This window comes from Vitis vinifera, chromosome 5, assembly GCF_030704535.1.
Source record: "Vitis vinifera cultivar Pinot Noir 40024 chromosome 5, ASM3070453v1".
NCBI lineage: Eukaryota > Viridiplantae > Streptophyta > Magnoliopsida > Vitales > Vitaceae > Vitis > Vitis vinifera.
The window spans coordinates 23,119,413-23,140,322 of record NC_081809.1 but is presented as its reverse complement, the minus strand read 5'-3'; the positions used below and the strand labels follow the sequence as shown (position 1 = coordinate 23,140,322).

General features: G+C 40.6%; 1 protein-coding gene across 1 annotated transcript; it reads left to right on the top strand.

The window, feature by feature from the left end:
* Positions 1–4,545: 4,545 nt before the first annotated feature.
* On the top strand, positions 4,546–5,717 carry LOC104879441 (uncharacterized). The gene is made up of 2 exons (XM_010652218.3): positions 4,546–5,303; positions 5,473–5,717. Exons 1-2 carry the CDS (start codon positions 4,661–4,663, stop codon positions 5,715–5,717), a joined length of 888 nt encoding a protein of 295 aa, XP_010650520.1. The 5' UTR covers positions 4,546–4,660.
* The last annotated feature ends 15,193 nt before the right edge of the window (positions 5,718–20,910 follow it).

Here is a 20,910-nt window from a genome sequence, read left to right as displayed (position 1 = left end):
GCTCCAAGCACCCTTTAGACTTCTCAAGAGATATCCCACTCTTGAACAACCCTCAAGTGATACCCCACACTTGAGAAAATTCATCACAAAGATATACAAATAATGATCTCTCAAAATCCTAGTAATAGAACTTTAGGCTCAAAGATATAAGAAAAACTAAGATTAAATGGTGCACTAAAGATATGCAAGTTATGAAACAATGGTGCACTCAAAAACACTTTTCCAAGGCTCAAATATAATCAAGAATGATTTGGGAAGGTTAAGTTTTTTGAAACAATGAAGATTGGAGCCTTTTTATAGAAGAAAAAAGTCAAACTAGCTGTTGGGGGTTCGACCGATCGAGCTAGGGGTCGACCGGTTGACTAGTCGTTAGGGAAAGTGACCGTTGGGCCTCAACCGGACCTCAACCGGACCTCAACCGGACCTCGACCGGACCTCAACCGGACCTCGACCGGACCTCGACTAGACCTCAACCGGTTGAGGTTCAACCTTGACCGGGAAGAGAAGGCCACTGGGAGAGAGAGAAACTTTTTGGCCTCCCTCAACCGGTCCTCGACCGAACGAGCACAACTGATTGACCGATTGAACCGGTTGAGCCATTTTTTTGGCTCAACACTCAACCCTTTTCAACTTAAAACCTTTTAACACAAGTTTGAAAATCATTTAACACAAGGTTTTAGTTGAAAACATGAAATCATCCAATTCTTAAGATATTTAAAACAATATTACTCTTGGATGATTTTGGTGCATAAATAAAGAATGAAATGCATGAAAGTCATAGTGCACCAACAACCTTACAAAGAGATCTTAAGAAGCTTTGGTCTTGAAAAACTCTTCTCTTTGAGGTGGTCTTCTTCTTCATGATTTCTCTTTGGCTTGATTTATCTTTGGATTACCACTTTGGAAGTCGTCTTACCTAATCACACTTAAAATGTAGTCATTAGTTCTAAACCTTGTTTTGTTATCATCAAAATCAAGATTAACCAAACTTTGGTTTCACACACACACACACACACACACACACACACACACACACACACACACACACACACACACACACACACACACACACACACACACACACACACACACACACACACACACACACACACACACACACACACACACACACACACACACACACACACACACACACACACACACATATATATATATATATATATATATATATATATTAACCACCTCAATACCATTCGTACACATCTTTTTTTATTAAATAATACAATACCCATCAAAGTCTAATAACACAAAGCCATGCCATTATTAAATAATACAGTACTCAGTACTCAAGTACCCATCAAAGTCTAATATACAGAGTCCTGCTACTATTAAATATTACATACCCAAGTATCCATCAAAGCCTAATAATAGAGTATGTGAAAATCCACCAACTAAATTTCAACCATGAAATCCTTACAAAAAAAAAAAAAAAAAAAAGGATGCACAGTTCCCACACGCATGCAACCAGTGCACACGCGTTTTTTTTTTTTTCACCAACCTTCTATTTTCCGGTGCACACACTTTCTCTTTTTTTTTTTTTTTTTGTTAAATCAAATTGTATTTTTCTAATCCCTTAAGCCACAATTAACAATATATTTATTTATTATTATTTAAAAATAAATAAATAAATTAACCCTAATATAAATCGAAATCTTCCCAGGAATTTTTTTTTTTTTCATCTAAAAAAACTTAAGATCTCCCAAATTCCAACAATAAATCAAAATCTTAAATTTTCATTATTTTGATATTAAAACGAATTAAAATAATAATAATAAACTAACCCTAATCTAGATTTGGGTTTTCCAAAAAATATCTAATGTGTTTAAAATTAACTAATGAATATAAAATATTAATCTAGGGGCTAGAATCTTACCTATAAAGATATGTTCTTCAAACCCTGAAATCCAACTCCAATCTTATGCTCTCAGGAACTCTTTGCGAACAGGAACGCGATTAAAAAAATAACAGGAAGAACAGAATTCTAATTTATACCTAGGGTATTTATTCGTAAAATTACCTTTTCACCCATTTTTCATTTTATTAAATTAATTAATTAATTAATTTAATATTATTATTAATAATATTTTCCTAAAAAGAAACTTGGGCGTTACAATATTAATCCTACACTATCCTTAAATATTGAATAATTTTTTAAGTTTTTTCATGTGTAAAAAATGGATGGAAAACATATCATCAACACAAAAAATTTGAACATATTCCAACCTATGACATAAAATTTTATACTAATGCTACCTGTTTTTCGGATGAGTTTTTCATCAATTCCTACGGAAAATCCTAATGGAAGAGCTAATATGACATTTAAGAATTGGCTAGAGATGATATCACTTGAAAAGAAAAAAAGAAAACACTAGAGGCTACATTGAAAGACCGACCGATTTTCGTAATCTACTTAATTAGGTTAAAAAAATTTGGAACTTCTTCCCATTCTTTTTCCTTAAGTTTCTTTATGTTGGAAGGAATATTTATATTTGAGTTGAAGTTAGCTTAAAAGCGTTTGATGCCAAGTTGTGTAACTATTTCCTACTCATTTTTTTATCCAAATGTCAATACTAAAGGACACATATTTTCACTTCGTCCCCACAAAAAGTGAAAGAGAAACACAAAATTACAAATATTCTGCTTTAGCCCCCACAAAAAGAAAACATAAAAAAAATAATTAAAAGAGAAAATTCAATAACCGAAAAATGTTCCATTTTGTTCACGAAAAAAGAAAGAAAAAAGTAAAGTCAGTAATGGACAACTATTATGTTTCATCCCCTACAAAAAGAGAGAAAAATAAGCATTGAAAGAGGTGAAAGAAAAATAAAAATTAAAAGAGAAAATTTAGTAATGGACAAATATTTCACTTGTTCCTACAAAAAGAAAAAAGAAAAAAAAAAGAAAAAGAAAACGAAAAATTTAAGTAATGAACAAATATTACGCTTCATCCCCCACCAAAAGTAAATAAAAAAATAAAAAGAATAATTAAAAGAGAAAATTCTAACAAACAAATATTCCACCTATCCCTAAAAAAGGAAAAAGAAAAAGAAAAAAATATCAATAATGGACAAATATTATGCTTCATCCCACCAAAAGAGAAATAAAAAGAATAATTAAAAGAGAAAATTCTAACAAACAAATATTCCACTTGTCTCTAATAAATGAAAAGGAAAGCAATGGACAAATATTACACTCCATCCCCCACCAAAAGGGCAAAAAAAAGGATAATTAAATTAAATAGAAAATTCAGTACCAGACAAATACTACACTTCACTTCGTCCCCACATAAAGAAAAAGAAAAATGAAAAAAAAATCACTAAATAGACAACGAACAAAGAAACATGGACTTTTGAGCCAAAACAACTCTCCTTGGTACCAAGCTTTATAGAGAAAATCTAAGAAATTAAATTATGTTTTCATACATACATTTGAAAAAAATCATATAACAATCCCAATTTAAAATTTTCTAATTGAATATATTTATCTAAAAATAATTCAGATTTTACATATTTTTTGCAAATTGGTACTATTTTTAATAATATTAGTAATACTTTGACTACCCTAAATGTTATCTTGACTTTAGAGTGCATAAAACTTAAATTACTTTTAACGGATTTTTATCTTGTGATATTGTTAAATATGAGTATGGAAGCACACTTTTTTCCAAAAAAAAAATATATTGCAATCATGAAAACAGGTAACCTTTAGGTTTTCCTCTCTTTAGCATGTGTGATTATTAATCATTTGGGCCTTAACATTGTATTTTGTAGGCATAACAAAGTTTGATACAATACGTCAACACAACTCAAACTTAATATGCTTTTTACATGTTTGGGTAAAGTATAATTGAGTTTGGATCAAATTTATGTTAACCTGTATAACACATTTAATAAATATATAGATTTTATATCGACCTACACAACATAGGTTCAAATGGATTGATTTAATAATTTCGCTAATTAATTTAATTATAACTTTAAACTATTTAACTCATCTTCAACTTATTTTTTTGACGAAAAAGAAGCTTAATATATATACATATATATATATATATATATATATATATATATATATATATATATATATATATATATGATCAAAATAGCTACTAGATTTCATTTTCACATTTCTCATCAAAGTCAAGATATCAATTCTTGCCCACTAATAATCCTAACCAACTTAGATCAATGTGAAACTTTTGACTCGAAGATCTAGGTTTTTTACCAATACTAAAATGAAATCTTAATTTTAGTACCAAGCATAAGCTTAAATCTCTCTCTAGCTAAAGAGTTATGCCACAGTGAGCTTATTCTCTATCGTATATGATGCAGTGGAATCGGGTGAGACACGTAAAATTAAGCCTAATCTCTAGGCTCTATCCAGACACGGAGTGCAGGAGTGCAGGAGTGCAAGAGTGCAAGAGTGCAAGGAAAAAGGAAAAAGAAGAAAAAGTTAAAAATAAATTTGGGTTTAGTAAAATTGTAGCGATGGACAAACAACTTTTCTATGCGCTATATATAGAATCTGAAGAGTTGATTATTACTTTGCTCCTCCAACGCCAATAGTGAATCAGTCCAGCTCCAACTAAATTACAGAATCGCAGAACCTTAACTTGGAAACCTTTTCAAGACAAACTGAGATGTCGAACCAGATTGCAGCTGATGGCCAAACTGAGATCACCCACATGGATGCTGATTTGTACGAGGCTTTGTATAAAGGTGATATCAGTATCCTCGAGAGAAAGTACTCAGAAGCTCATCTTCAACTCCAACAAACCCCAAAAAGGAACACTGGCCTCCACATTGCAGCCCAGTTCAGTCAGCTGGCATGCGTAGAGTGGATCCTTCACTTTCATTCATGTTCACCTCTACTGCAGCAGCCCAATCTGAAAGGCGACACTCCACTTCACCTTGCTGCGAGAGAAGGCCATGGGGTGGTTGTGAAAGCTCTCCTTAACGCCACAAAAGCACTTCACCAAGAGATCGAAAGTGGGGTTGGAACAGACAAGGCGATGTTGAGGATGACCAATAAGGAGAAAGACACAGCCTTGCATGAGGCGGTGCGGTATCATCATTCAGAGATTGTGGTGTCATTGATTGAGGAAGACCCTGAGTTTATCTACGGTGCAAATATTACAGGCTACACTCCTCTTTACATGGCTGCCGAGAGAGGATATGGAGACTTGGTGTGTATAATTATAGACAAAACTCGCGCTTCACCATCTCACAGTGGCATAATGGGTAGAACGGCTTTGCATGCTGCTGTAATTCGTGAGGACCAAGGTATAATACACATGCAGATCCTTTCCTTGAATCTTGATTCCTACATGGTTAGTTACTCATGCAATATATTGTTAGAGATCATGATCACCTCTAAGGGTCATGCTTTACTAGAGGGAATTTCTTAAATTTTTTTCTCTGCTGTTTTTTTGTTGGTTCATTTCTTTATCAGACATGATAGCGAAGTTATTGGAATGGAAGCCAGATCTAACAAAAGAAGTTGATGAAAATGGGTGGTCTCCCCTTCACTGTGCTGCATACTTGGGTTATACTAAAATTGCGGAGCAATTACTAGACAAATCATCAGATAAGTCTGTAACTTACCTTGCAATCAAAGATACCAAGAAAACAGCACTTCACTTTGCAGCTAACCGCCACCATAGAGAGACAGTAAAGCTTCTGCTCTCTCATAAATAAAAATAAAAACGCAAGCCATGGGTGGTGACTATACTAACTAAAAACTGCAGGATCAATATGTCATTTGCAACTTGTACTACAAGCTTCGACACAGCCTCAATCTCTCTCTCTCCATATATAAGAGGCCCAAAGGATAAAAGAGATTGGACTTTTGGCTTCCAAAACCAAACGAGAGAGATCAAGGCTTGGCCTATGAGGGTGATGGCTATTGCCATTGTAAGGTTTACGCTAGAATGAATCTGTTTGGCCACATCTATATACAATTTGCGATGACCAAGATAAGGGTGATGGCTCTTTTCTTCAAAACTATATCCCTGTGTATCCTCGTGGAAATAGAGGTCTCTGACATGCTTCATTCCGAGGCTCCACCTGTCCAATTATTCATAATTACCAGATTCTCCTCATTATTAAAAAGAAAAAAAGAAATGAAAAATATGCCTCCCGACTTTGGTCCGCGCCGGTTTTCCACCGACTCCTTCGTCACTAGTGCCATGTGCAAGCGATCCTCTGCTCCGTTCATAGAACGACATTGTTTTCATGGAATGATGTCGAACGAGGGGGCAACCCACATGTTTTATTGTATCCTGTTTCCTCTTGTTCACACCATATCATTTTTTTACTTCATGAGTTGAGATATGCATATGTTACATTCATTATGAGGCCTAGCTTATGGTTCCTTATTATTATTTGTGAGCTAACCCAATTGTTACTTGAAAACACTTGGTTCATTGTTTGAGATAGTTTCATTTCCTTCTCATTTATTTGATTCTTTGATATGCATGCCTTGTTCGAGAAGCCTTTTGCTATACTTTGCTTTTGATATACGCTTAGCTTCTTGGTATTCATGATTAATTAATTGACTAATTGTCATAGTAATTTCAATTTGATTAGTAGAGATCTGTCTTAGTGTTTAAAGAGGTGTTACCTTATGTTAACTTCCCAATAGGTAACTTGACTTTTCAAAATAAAAAGTTATTTTTAGGGTTTTATTTTTTATTTTGTTTTCCCTTCAATAAATAAACAAAAATAAGTGACAATTATATTTTTTTTATAATAAAAATCAGTTTTTCGCTAAATAGTAAGTCAAATAGTAAGTCTCGTCATTTTTTACTAAGGATGCATTGAATGAAAAATGCTAGTCCACAATAGGCTTTGATTTGGATTTATTTATTGATTCATGTTTATGGGTATTGGGGTTCTTGGATATTATTTTGAACTTCGGTTATTGCTCTGAGATGTATTTGTAGCCTTGGGCTATCATATTTGTTTTGAGTTTGGGCTTTGTATATTGGATTTTGGGCCTAGTTTATTTTATTTTTCGGGTTTAGGCTTTGTTTGTTTTGGGCTTATTTATATTGGTTTGGGTTTATTTATTTATTTATTATTTTTTTGGCTCTCATCATTCTCATTTTGGCCTTGTTTTGATTTTGGACAAGGGTCAACTTTACTACCTCCATTTGCTTACTTTTTGCCTAGAGCTTAGATGTCCACCATGTGAGAGGGTCGATGAAGACCAAGCTTGAAAGCCTATAAAAGGGCACATACCCCTAGGGTTTTAGAGAAGGTGGTGCACGACAATTTAAATTATTAATTTTGAATATTTTTATCTTAAATACATAAAATAAGAAAAATATATAATAATTAATTCTATAGATTTTAAAATATACACGTTCATACTTAATTTTATAGATTTTAAAATGTAATAATTAATTTAGCATTTCATAATAATAATTAAAAAAAATATAAGTTCATAATCAACAACATTGATAAAGATGACTTAATGGAATATTTAAAGTGCATTCAATATCTTAGTAAAGTAACTTAGTATTATGTGGACCTTGTATTTTGCACGATGCATTCCCACTCGATAGCAAAACTCATTTTTTATTTATTTGTAAAAATTTATGATTTTTAGAAAAGACTTGGAGTCACCACTTATTTTTGTTTTATTTTTTTTAAGGGAAAACAAAATAAGAAAGAAAACTGTAAATGTGACTTCTTATTTGGAAAATATGATCTTCGAAAAACCAAACCTACGTTCGTGCTTATTTAAAATCATATTCATGCTTATTTAAAATAAAGAGAAAGAAAATATTATTTGAAAATCAAAGAAAATTTGTAAAAGTACTTACCTGAAGTGAAATGTAGCAAGTTTATTCAAAACAAGATTTTTTTTACCTAAACCCTAATAAAGGATGAAAAGTTGTAAAATTAAAAATATTTGAAAATTGAAGTGGAATTAATATTATTTGAACGAAAACTAGAGTTTTGAAAATTATTTGAAAATTGAAATCTTAAAAATTAAATTTAAAAATTGGAATTTAAATAAAAAAAAATTTTGAAAATGGGAATTTTGAAATTTGGAATTTTGAAAAATTATTTGAAAATGAGAGTTTTGAAAATTAAATTTGAAAATTGGAAATTTGGAAAAGTATTTGAAAATGGAACTTTTGAAAATTAAATTTGAAAATGAGAATTTTGGAAAATTATTTGAAAATTGAAGTTTTGAAAATTGGAATTTTGAAGAATTATTTGAGAATGAAATTTTTAAAAATTAAATTTGAAAATTATTTGAAAACGGAGTTTCGATAATTAAATTTGAAAATTGGAATTTTGGAAAATTATTTGAAAATAGAAATTTTGGAGAATTAGTTGAGAATTTGAGTTTTGAAAATTGAAACTTTGATATCAAAATATAAAGAATAAAAAAGGATGAAAAGTGGTGTAGGTTTTGTTGGTGGTGATGGTGGAAAGGCTTTTTTGGCTTGGCCCATCAATTGCCTTCTAGCAATGCAATGTGTGACCCTAAAAAAATTCCACAAACTTTGCAAAGAACTCTAGTAGCTTCTGAGAATCGATCTCTGCAGAAACATTGCTCACAAAAAAAAAAAAAAACTTTCTTTGAGTATACTCAGGCACCGGAGATACCACCGGTGGCGGCGTTCGAACGAGGCCGGTAGAGGCTAGCTAGCATGAGGTCATTCGATTTCCAATCTTCTTTTATGGCTGCTTCAGTGCCTTGTGAGCGTCGTTTCGGTGCTTGAACAGAATAAAGGTGTATCCCATCCCATGCCGTGGACGAAGATTTTTCGGTGAGCCGGGTCGACGTTGGCGAGTCTCTAGATGCTATTAACGAAGTCCGGGTACTTTTCCATTGCCTCCTGAAACAAAGCCAACGGTTGCTCTTTTGAGAAGGGCTCCAGAAGCTTTTCAATCTCCTCATCCTCCACTACTGGCCCTCATCTTGATCTACCAGAGGTGCTTAGTGGAGAGGCTAAGAGTGAGCTTGTGGCAACTGTAGGGACCCCTCCTCCTGAAAACACATGCCACACACCTCATGGCGACACGTGGCACGCATTATCATCCGGATCATCCTCATCCGAATTTCCCTAAGAATGCACGTGGCGCGCTTCTCCTATCCGGACTACCTCAAGGAGAGGCACACGACACTCATAAACATAACATCCGGACGACTTCCACAAATGCATCCGGACGACTAACATAGGCCATCCGGATACGTTTGCCCAGATCATTGACTGAAGTAAGCAAGTCTTGCAAGTTATCACAACAGCCTGCCATGGCCCACGTTCTGCCACCTGCAGAGTGAAATGACAAGATGAAATGACAACAAGTCACTTCCCACGATCACCTACCACGATCTCTGTCAGCCGCCTGTAGGGTGATGATGGCCCTGCCACCACCTAGTGTCATCATGACAACACAAAATATCTCCCCACCATTAAAGAGGGGAACAAAGCTTCTGAAACTATATATACAAACCTTCACACAAAGGGGAAGGTAAGCTGGTTATACCTAGTAAAAGGCCAACTGATTTATCTCTATCTCTAACCATGGCTGACAAAACCATCGGAGGGTGCGTCCGGACACCCCGTCCGGACGCCTTTTGCAGGTAGAACGACTGAATCAAGAATCTATATTGGTTGAGATTGTGCGCCCATCCATTTGGCAACTACGTGGACCACCAGGGACGCGAGGCCTCAACATTGGCGCCGTCTGTGGGAAATTTTTCACTGATTCAGTCACTACCAAATATGGCCACACCTTCCCAAAGTCGTTCATCTGGTAAGGGAGAGGAAGATAATTCTGAATGGCATCAAGCCATCGAAAGAAGACAGTTGGCAAGCGAACGACAACTGAAAGCTCTCCTCCAGGAGACAGAAAGATTAAGAGAAGAAAACGCGATATTACGCATCCAGGCTTCAACATCAGGGCCTCCTCGTCGTCAGCATTCGAGAGGCCAAGTAGCAAACTCAAGGCCAGAACTAGAATCAATATATCCTGGAACAGCAGGAGCTATCCCAGAAGCATGCAACGTGAGGCCCCATGAGCCACATACGGCTATGCCTCGAGCTCCCCGTGAAGAAAGCTCGGATTCTACTCATTTTTCAGCAAAAAGACAACGTAATAGAAAGTCTCAGTTGTCAAATTCAATGCGCGCAAGACTAGGCCCACAAGAGCCTGTGAGACCAAGGCCACCAGCAGCCACAACCTAGGCAGCACGCCCTGACCCTGTGGTCACCCCCATGGTGCAGAACGTGCTCCCGCACCATGACCCTATGGTCACCACCATGGTGCGGAACGTTCACTCGCACCTAGCGGTACAACAAGCTGGGAGAAACCTCCCAAACGAGTCACCCATGGGCTCTATCAGCAAAAGGCTGGACGACATGCTCTCCACGCCCTTCTGCTCTCATATCATTCATTACGAGCCCCCAAGGGGATTCCTCGTACCAAAATTCTCCACATACGATGGGTCCAACGACCCCTTCGATCATATCATGCATTATCGACAGCTCATGACACTCGATATTGGCAACGATGCGCTGCTATGCAAAGTATTCCCCGCCAGCTTACAAGGACAGGCCCTTTCATGGTTTCATCGTCTACCTCCCGACTCTGTTGGCAATTTCAGGGACCTGTCCGAAGCTTTCGTGGGACAATACTTGTGCTCCGCCCGACACAAACAGAACATTAGCACTCTGCAAAACATAAAAATGCAGGATAACGAATCCTTAAGGGAGTTCGTGAAGCGATTTGGTCAAGCCGTACTTCAGGTAGAGGCTTGCAACATGGATGCTGTCCTGCAGATCTTCAAGCGAAGCATCTGTCCAGGCACCCCATTTTTCGAATCGCTAGCCAAAAAACCTCATAGATGGACGACTTGTTCAGACGTGCCAACAAATATTCGATGCTCGAAGATGACGTACGGGCAGCCACCCAGCAAGTCTTGGTTGCCGGACAGGCATCTAGAGGTGGCACGGAAAGAAATGCTAAACCTCCGGACTGGCCAAGGTCGTCCGATCGAAGGCAGGAAGGGCCGAGTCGCCCGGATAGGCCGCCTCTCACGCCTTTTTCCATATCATATGAAAAACTTCTCCCTATGATCCAAGGCTTATCTGATTTCAGGTGGCCCAGACCCCAAGGAACGGACCCATCCAAAAGATATCATAGCAAGAGGTGTGCCTTCCACAAGGAACACGATCACACAACAGAGACATGCAGGTGCCTCCATTATTTGGTCGAAAAGCTCATTAAGGCGGGACATTTAAAGCAATACCTCCGCTCAGATGCTGGAGGAAGAGACGCTTCCCAAAATCACAACTCTGGAGCCCCCAGAGCCCCAGCCGCCACCAAGGCCGTTATAAACTACATTAACGGAGGCCCATCTGACGAAGAATATGACTCCAAACGAAAGAGACAGAAATTGTTGCGGGCCGCGTCAGTACGCGAACGTATCAACTCCATCCGGCCTGGATTAACTGGAGGGGGCCCTCGCCCCATAGATGGGACAATCATTTTCCCACCAGTAGACCCCACCCGGACACTGCAGCCACATCGCGAGGCCCTCATCTTGTCCCTAGAGATAGGAGACTTCGATGTGAGACGCATCTTGGTTGACCCAGGCAGCTCGGTCGGTCTTGTATAAGCATCGGTCGTTAACTACATGGGACACAGTCTCACAGTCCTCGAAAACCCTGAACGAATCCTATCCGGATTCAACGGGTCATCAACTACGTCTTTGGGAGACATTGTACTATCGGTCCAAACTGGCCCAGTTACTTTCAACGTACAATTCTCGGTGGTACAAGAGTTATCACCCTTCAATATCATCTTGGGGCGCACATGGCTACACTACATGAAAGCCATCCCCTCTACATATCATCAAATGGTGAGTTTCCTCACCAACGATGGGCAAATTGACTTATATGGCAGCCAGTTAGCTGCTCGCCAATACTACCAGATAGCACGAGAAGCAGGGACCAGCCAGGAGGATGCATCCCTCCCTGAGCCCAGCAATCCACGTGACCAATAGCAATTATTGGATCCGGTGGACAAAGATCCCCCGACAGCAGATCCCTTACAAGCAATCCAAATTTCAGAGGAAAGTACTCACCTCACGAACATCAGTTCCCTCATGACGCCAGAAGAGACCCAGAACATGTAGAACGCCCTCAGACAAAACTATGACATCTTCGCATGGACACATTATGATATGAGGGGAATTGATCCCTCAATTACCTCCCATAAACTTAACGTCTTGCCAACAACCAGACCCATCCGGTAGAAGGTTAGACGTTTCCACTCGGACAGACAAAAAATCATCCGGATTAAGATTGACAAATTGCTAGAAGCCGGATTCATCAAAGAAGTAGATTATCCGGACTGGTTGGCAAACGTAGTGGTGGTACCCAAAAAAGAAGGAAAATGGCTGGTATGCGTCGATTACACCAATCTCAATAAAGCATGTCTAAAAGACAGTTTCCCTTTGCCACGAATAGATCAAATCGTGGATTCTACTGCTGGGCAAGGGATGCTCTCTTTCTTGAATGCCTTCTCCGGATATCATCAGATCCCCATGTCCTCGGTTGACGAGGAAAAAACAGCATTCATAACGCCACATGACCTTTATTGCTACAGAGTCATGCCATTCGTGCTCAAAAACGCTGGCGCCACTTATCAAAGACTGATGACAAAGATCTTCAAACCTTTGATAGGCCACACGGTAGAGGTATATATTGACGATATAGTGGTTAAAAGCAAAACCCGAGACGAGCATGTCCTTCACTTACAAGAAGTTTTTCACCTCTTGAGGAAATATGGCATGAAGCTGAATCATTCTAAATGCGCCTTTGGCATAAGCGCTGGCAAATTCTTGGGGTTTATGGTCAGCCAAAGAGGCATAGAGGTCAGTCCGGATCAAGTCAAGGCAGTCATAGAAACACCACCACCTAGGACCAAGAAGGAGTTACAACGACTCACAGGCAAGCTCGTCGCACTAGGGCGTTTTATAGCCCGCTTCATTGATGAATTGCAACCCTTCTTCTTGGCAATACGAAAAGTTGGAACAAACGGATGGACGGACAACTGTCAAACCGCTTTTGAAAAGATTAAACATTGTCTTATGCAGCTGCCCATCCTGAACAACCCCATCCCAAAAGAAAAATTATACATGTATCTGGCCGTATCGGAGTGGGCAATCAACGTTGTTCTATTTCGTTGCCCCTCACCTAAGGAGCAGAAGCCTATCTACTACGTCAGCAGAGCATTGGCGGACATAGAAACCAGGTATTAAAAAATGGAGCTAACAGCCTTAACCCTTCGAAGCGCTGCCCAAAAGCTCCGCCCCTATTTCCAAGCCCATCCGGTGGTCGTGCTGACCGACCAACCCCTTCGCAACATTCTGCACAAACCAGACTTAACCTGGAGAATGCTTCAATGGGCTATCGAATTAAGCGAATTTGGAATCGAGTTCCAACCCAGATTGTCCATGAAAGGCCAAGTAATGGCTAACTTTGTGCTGGAATACTCCCGAAGGCCTAGCCAACGCCAGGAACAAAGTAAAAACGAATGGTGGACTTTGCAAGTTGATGGAGTCTCACGATCATCAGGGTCCGGAGTCGGGCTTCTGCTACAATCCCCAACAGGGGAACACCTGGAGCAAGCCATCCGGCTGGGATTCCCTGCATCTAACAATGAAGCAGAATATGAGGCCATTCTATCCGGATTGGACCTCGCCCTGGCTCTATCCGTCTCCAAAATCCGTGTCTATAGCGATTCTTAACTTGTGGTTAGACACGTCTAGAAGGAATATGAAGCTAAGGATGAGCGCATGGCGCAATACCTGGCTAAGGTACGAAACACTTTACAACAATTCTCCGAATGGACGATCGAAAAAATCAGACAAACCGAAAATGGACGCGCCGACGCCTTGGCAAGCATAGCTGCCTCCCTTCCAATCAAAGAAACCATATTTTTGCCTATACATGTGCAAGCCAACTCTTCTGTGGCGAAAACCACCACTTGCAACGCCATTGAGGCAAGCCAACCGGACGGCCAAGAATGGACGAGCGACATTGTAAAATACCTCCGGACAGGCACTCTGACCGAGGACGCCAAAAAGGCACACAAGATCCGGGTACAAGCCGCCCGTTTTACCCTGATTGGGGGGCACCTGTACAAGCGATCCTTCACAGGTCCCTACCTTAGGTGTCTAAACCACTCAGAGGCCCTGTACGTTTTAGCTAAGTTGCACGAGGGAGTATGTGGAAATCATTCTGGAGGACGATCTCTAGTGCATAGGGCCCATTCGCAAGGATATTACTGGCCTACAATGAAGAAAGATGCAACGACCTATGTCAAAAAATGTGATAAATGTCAAAGGCATGCTCCCATCCCACATATGCCATCAGAAACATTGAAGCCAATCTCAGGCCCATGGCCTTTCGCACAATGGGGCATGGACATAGTGGGACCCCTCCCGGCCGCACCTGCCCAGAAAAAATTCCTACTTGTCACCACGGATTACTTCAGTAAGTGGGTGGAAGCTGAAGCATATGCAAGCATCAAAGACAAAGATGTCACCAAATTCGTATGGAAAAACATCATCTGCCGCTTTGGAATCCCTCAAAACATTATAGCCGACAACGGTCCACAATTTGATAGCATCGCATTCCGGAATTTCTGTTCAGAACTAAACATCCGAAATTCATACTCCACACCACGTTATCCTCAAAGTAACAGGCAAGCAGAAGCCACAAACAAAACGCTAATCACTGCCTTAAAGAAAAGGCTTGAGCAAGCCAAAGGAAAGTGGGTGGAAGAGTTACCCGGCGTCCTGTGGGCCTATCGAACCATACTCGGGCGGCCAATAGGAAACACTCCATTCGCCCTCGCATATGGAATGGACGCCGTCATTCCTACCGAGATAGGGTTACCCACTATCCGGACTGAGGCAGCAAAGCAGGATGATGCAAACGCGGAGTTAGGAAGAAACTTGGACTGGGCAGATGAAGTAAGGGAAAGCGCAGCCATCCGGATGGCAGACTATCAGCAAAGGGCATCCGCTCATTACAATCGCAAAGTAAGGCCCAGAAGCTTCAAAAATGGTACGCTGGTCCTTAGAAAAGTTTTTGAAAATATTGCCGAAACAGGAGCAGGGAAATTTCAAGCCAACTGGGAAGGACCCTATATAGTGTCTAAGTCAAGTGAAAGTGGAGCTTATCACCTACAAAAGCTAGACAGAACTCCATTACTCAGACCATGGAATGTGTCGAATTTAAAACAGTATTATCAATAAAAAGACAAGTACAAAATGTCAAAATGTATGTTTTATTGATATTTATGAAGTTGCGTACAAAGGGTCCTCCAGACTACAAAAATACAGAAAGAAGATAGCAGCAAAAGATTACAAAAAGAAAAGCTATCAGGGAGCAGGCTTGTCAAGGAGCTTCTTCTCTTCACCCGGAGGAATTGAAGGGACATCTCGCTTAATGCCATGTTTCTTCATACAGCAGCGATAGCCGAAGAAGAACATATCATCAACTTGCCTCTGATAGTCCGCTTCAAGCTCCTCCCTCTCTGCAGCAAACTTACCCTCTAGCTCTTCTTTTTGCGCTGATAAACGCAGCTACAAATCTTCCTTTTGTTTCTTCTCAATGGATACCTCCGTCCGGAGTTGCCTCACCTCCTCCCTCAGGAGAGCCACCTCATCCTCCGCCTCATGCAAGCGGGCATCCATCGACTCCTCCCGGCTCCTTGCCTCAGCTAGATCCGCCCGGAAAGCCTCGTTGTCTCCCCATGCAGTGGATAAACTGGCTTCGGCTTCTTCCAATCTCAAGCGCAGCTAATTTTCACTGTTTTTACGCTGAGAGGCAAAAGCCTTCATGTAATCAGCGGTCCGCAGCAGGTCAGTGAATAGGTCATGTTGCTGGACCATGCCGCGAAGACCACTCACCAGCTACAGGCAAACACACAAACAAGAAAAACAGAGTTACACACCATACCATAAACACATCAATATGGCAAAAGACAATCAAGAAATACACTATACCGTTTCCACCACTTCGAACATCTTTGCTGAAGGCATGGCAGTGGTCGAGCCGGGTGGAATCTGTTTCAGCTTCTTTTCCAACTCCGCATAGCTAAAAGGGCTAGCAGAGATGCAAGCCGCATCATCAACAAGATCCCCCCCTGATGAGGCGTTAGAGAATAACTCCTCCTCCGGATCCGGGGCCCCCTCATTTACAACCGGATGGGTCTCTCCGGCCGTACCCTCATCCGGGACCACCATCGGGACGGCTGGGGTCTCAGTTGCCATCTCCGTCTCGCTCCCCTCCGGATGGTCATCCTGGACGGACGAGCAGCTGACTTCGATGGTTTCCTGGAATCGATCTTGAAGCCGCCCGATGAGGCCGGACTTTAGGTTTCGCGCCGAACTCGACCTCCTTGAAGCTGACCCCTTCACTGGTAGAAGGGCAGGAAGGCTTGGCCCGACTAAAGGCAGACTCTGGCTTTCTGCCCTCATTTCCTCCATTGGGGTCGCCATAAGAGGTGACGCATCTGCACAAACGGCCTCGCCTGCATCCACATCCGGATGGGGAGAGCCGGGTGTATTTATTGACGCAGCTTCTTCGGCCAAAATAGCCAAGCGGGCGGCAGCTGACAAAGAGGGCCCCGAATGGTTTAAACCCTCGACATGTCCGGGGCCACTCGAAATAGAGGGCGGAAGGGGATTCTCCGGCTCCTTTATTGTTACCTCCTTCTCATAAGTAATAGGAGGGATCACGAACTCCTTTGGAGGAGTGGGGAGTTTCACTTCCTTCCCCTTATTTGAAGTCTTCTTTTTCTTCTTTGTTGGAGCTCTAGCAGGAGGAGAGGACGCAGACCGTTTTTTCGCCGGAGCCTTCCACAAGGTCCCCTCCTTCTTCCTTCTCTCCCGATCGACAAGGAGCGCTCGGCATTTCTCAGCGTTCGCCTGTTGCACCTCCTTGTAGAAAGGGAGGTCTTTCAGAATATAATGCTCCCCAGGCACTACCTTCTTTGGCAGCTTCCTGGGGAGAATATTGATGATATACTCACAAGACTCCCGGACAACAGCCATCAGGTTCCGCGCGGTAAGCAGCGTCACATACTGCCTCTCGGCGACAGTAATCTCGAACAACTTGTTCAATCGAACAAACGACGCTTTCTCTACCCACTCAACTACGTGGCCCCTCTTTGTCCGAACCTGCATTATCAACAAATCAAAGATAATTATGCCATCTGATAAAACCAGCAAGAAGGACAACAAGATAAGTGCCGGACAAAACCCGTAAAGTTGACTCACCCGAAAGCACCAATGAGTAGTTTGGAGAAAAAGGCCTCTCCGGATGCTCCAATAGCCCCGCCCAAGCACCCCGGACCACCACATACCCCTTCATCCCTCCTTTCGTCGAATCCGGCAGCTCAGTCACCAATTGAAGCGAGGGCAGATAGGCAGCCATACTAAAGATATCATTTTTTCCCTTCTTCAGGGAGTAAACAAAAAGAACCTCCAGCAGCGAGAGATCAAGGTTGAACGGCATGTTTAGAATGTTGCATCCCATCAGCACCCGGACTGTATTGGGGTGAATGAAGGCTGGTGGGATCTGGGTAAAATGAAGGAATTCTTTGAACAGCACTGGGAGAAGGAACCGAAGCCCGGCATTGAATTGCTCCTTTGAGAAGGTGATGGCACGACCTTCAGCTTTCTCAGTAGATACGACCTCCTCCTCGTCCAGAAATTCCACAAGCACGCCATTTGGGATGCAGAAACGTTCCCGAAACTCCTTTACACTCATTTTATCTACAGATTTCTCAGGAGCATCACCGATCGGGCCAGACGAAACAACTTTCTTGTTTGCAGACATTTTCTAGCCTGAAACTGAAATGGAAACTGCATGAAAGAGGTACCAACAGTCAAAACACCCTCAACAAAACCCTAGAAACCAGAAACAAACCAACAAAAAAACGCAAAAAAAAAAAAAAAACAAAAACAAAAACAAAAACAATGCACGTACCAAGTGTAGATCTGGAATAATAGGGTCGAAATCCGCAATACAGTCACCGACAAGACGCAAAAATCACCGGTAGGAAACTCTAGGGCTTCACTCAGAAAACAAGAGAGAAACACAGAAGGTAGAAGAAGAAACACTCTCAGGAAAAAACGCAGTAGGAAAAATGCAACAGAAGGCATAGTATGCTATTTATAGGGGGACAGCCCCTCGGTATACCAAACGATCAGCTACGCTATCATTGAAACGACATGTTGCCTGGGAATACACAGAGACGACGGCTCATCATAAATACTTCTCTCTCTCTTCATCCCCGCTCGACACGTGGCCCAATAAGCGCAAAAAGTAGCCACAATTTCGAAAACCAATTATTTTTAACCCGCCCATTTTTTGCTCAGGCAAAATAGGCAAGTTAAAAAGGGGGGCATTGTAGGGACCCCTCCTCCTGAAAACACATGCCACACACCTCATGGCGACACGTGGCACGCATTATCATCCGGATCATCCTCATCCGGATTTCCCTAAGAATGCACGTGGCGCGCTTCTCCTATCCGGACTACCTCAAGGAGAGGCACACGACACTCATAAACATAACATCCGGACGACTAACATAGGCCATCCGGATACGTTTGCCCAGATCATTGACTGAAGTAAGCAAGTCTTGCACGTTATCACAACAGCCTGCCATGGCCCACGTTCCGCCACCTGCAGAGTGAAATGACAAGATGAAGTGACAACAAGTCACTTCCCACGATCACCTACCACGATCTCTGACAGCCGCATCACCTACCACGATCTCTGACAGCCGCATCACCTACCACGATCTCTATCAGCCGCCTGTAGGGTGATGATGGCCCTGCCACCACCTAATGTCATCATGACAACACAGAATATCTCCCCACCATTAAAGAGGGGAACAAAGCTTCTGAAACTATATATACAAACCTTCACACAAAGGGGAAGGTAAGCTGGATATACCTAGTAAAAGGCCAACTGATTTATCTCTATCTCTAACCATGGCTGACAAAACCATCGGAGGGTGCGTCCGGACACCCCGTCCGGACGCCTTTTGCAGGTAGAACGACTGAATCAAGAATCTATATTGGTTGAGATCGTGCGCCCATCCATTTGGCAACTACGTGGATCACCAGGGACGCGAGGCCTCAACAACAACGGCGCTGGTACTTGAAGCCATTGATGCAGCGGAGGAAGGGTATGAACGACAAAGACATAGAAGATGAGGTGGGCTAAGGAGAGGAGAGTGATTGGGACCCAGTAGTGGCGACACTAGAAGTGTAGGGACTAGGTCTGATCGAGGAAGACGAGAGAGAGGAAGATGAAGAAGAGCTGAAAGAGCTTCCAATGCTCCTTCTTTTGGAGGTCGATAGCTCTTTTCTTCTCCAAGGTCTTCTTGAAGTGGAGCTGGATGATGGTGTTGAGGGCTTGGAGGGCTGTTTCTTTTGGGATTATCTTTGGAAGACTCCTCTCCGGACTTGTGGAATATCGGCTTCCAGCTATCCTTTCTCCTCCAAAAAACCAATCAATCACCCTCCTCCCTTGTTTTTGCAACTTTGTTTTTCCTTTTTTGCAACTCTTTTCTTCCTTGCTCTCAAAATATGTTGGTACCACCCCCCAGACTACTACATAGTTGTCCTTGAAAACCTCTCATCCAAACCTCCTTTTTTCTTTTCCGCCAACGGCCTCTCTCTGCCCTCATTTTCCCCAGCTGGTTTCTTCTTCTTTAAGCTTCCACCAGCTCTACTGCTTCAACCACCACCATGGCAAGGTGGTCACGTCCACTACCATGTTTTCATTGAACATAGATAATGGACCATACCGTTGACATATAGGTTAAAAACAAGAGATGCTTGCTCTTTTCTAAAAAATATATAGTAGTTAAATTGGTCCACCCTAGCTAAAAGCAGCACAATTGTGTTTTGGATCTGGACCCAAAAATTAAAATTTAGCCTATAAAAATTGTATAATTGAGGGGAATGATATAAAATATAAAGAGACCAATATACCCTTCAAAACTATTTTGAATATTTTCTATCATAATGTGTGACAAATTTTTGATCTTAAATTTTTTTTAATAATTATTTTGAAAATTTATTATTTTTAGAAAACTAATTTAATATATATATATATATATTCTAAAAATATATAATTTAAAAAAAATAAATTTGACATATTTTTAGTTATTTTTTATATACACAATTTGAAAAATATATATTTTCCAAGATGTTTGGTTTTTAAATAATAATAATAATAATTTATTTTTATTTTTTTGGAAAATGGTTTTTTTTTTTCAAATCACTAAATTAAATTAAATTTTATTGAGGTTTGCAAAAGGAATAAAATTTAAATTAATGTTTTTTTACTCTCTTTTTTTTCATAGTCAATAAAGATCATTTTTGGAAAGATAAAAAATTTATATCATTCTTCTCAATTTTCACACTTTATCTAGATCTTCGATTTAAATGGTGAATTTATATGGACTAAAACTTAATTTTTGGACTCAACTAGATCCAAAACATAATTACCCCTAAAAAAATAAATAAATAATTTTAATTACTCCCACCAGTACCTCCATATCATCAATAAAGAAGTTACAAGTTTGAAAAGTGAAGTCAAAGCTAGAAAAACTCTCCCACCATTGAAATATGGAGGCTTTGGGAACACCACCAATTTGTTTGTCCCCTGTTGTTGGGTTTATTTATTAATTTGCTTTGAGTTGAAGAAATTGATTATAATTTTTTTAATGACTTACTCACACTTGTTTTATTCTCTTATTATTTTAGTCAAAAAATGATTATTATTTTAATTTTAATTAATAACTAGATGTACAAATTTGACTATTT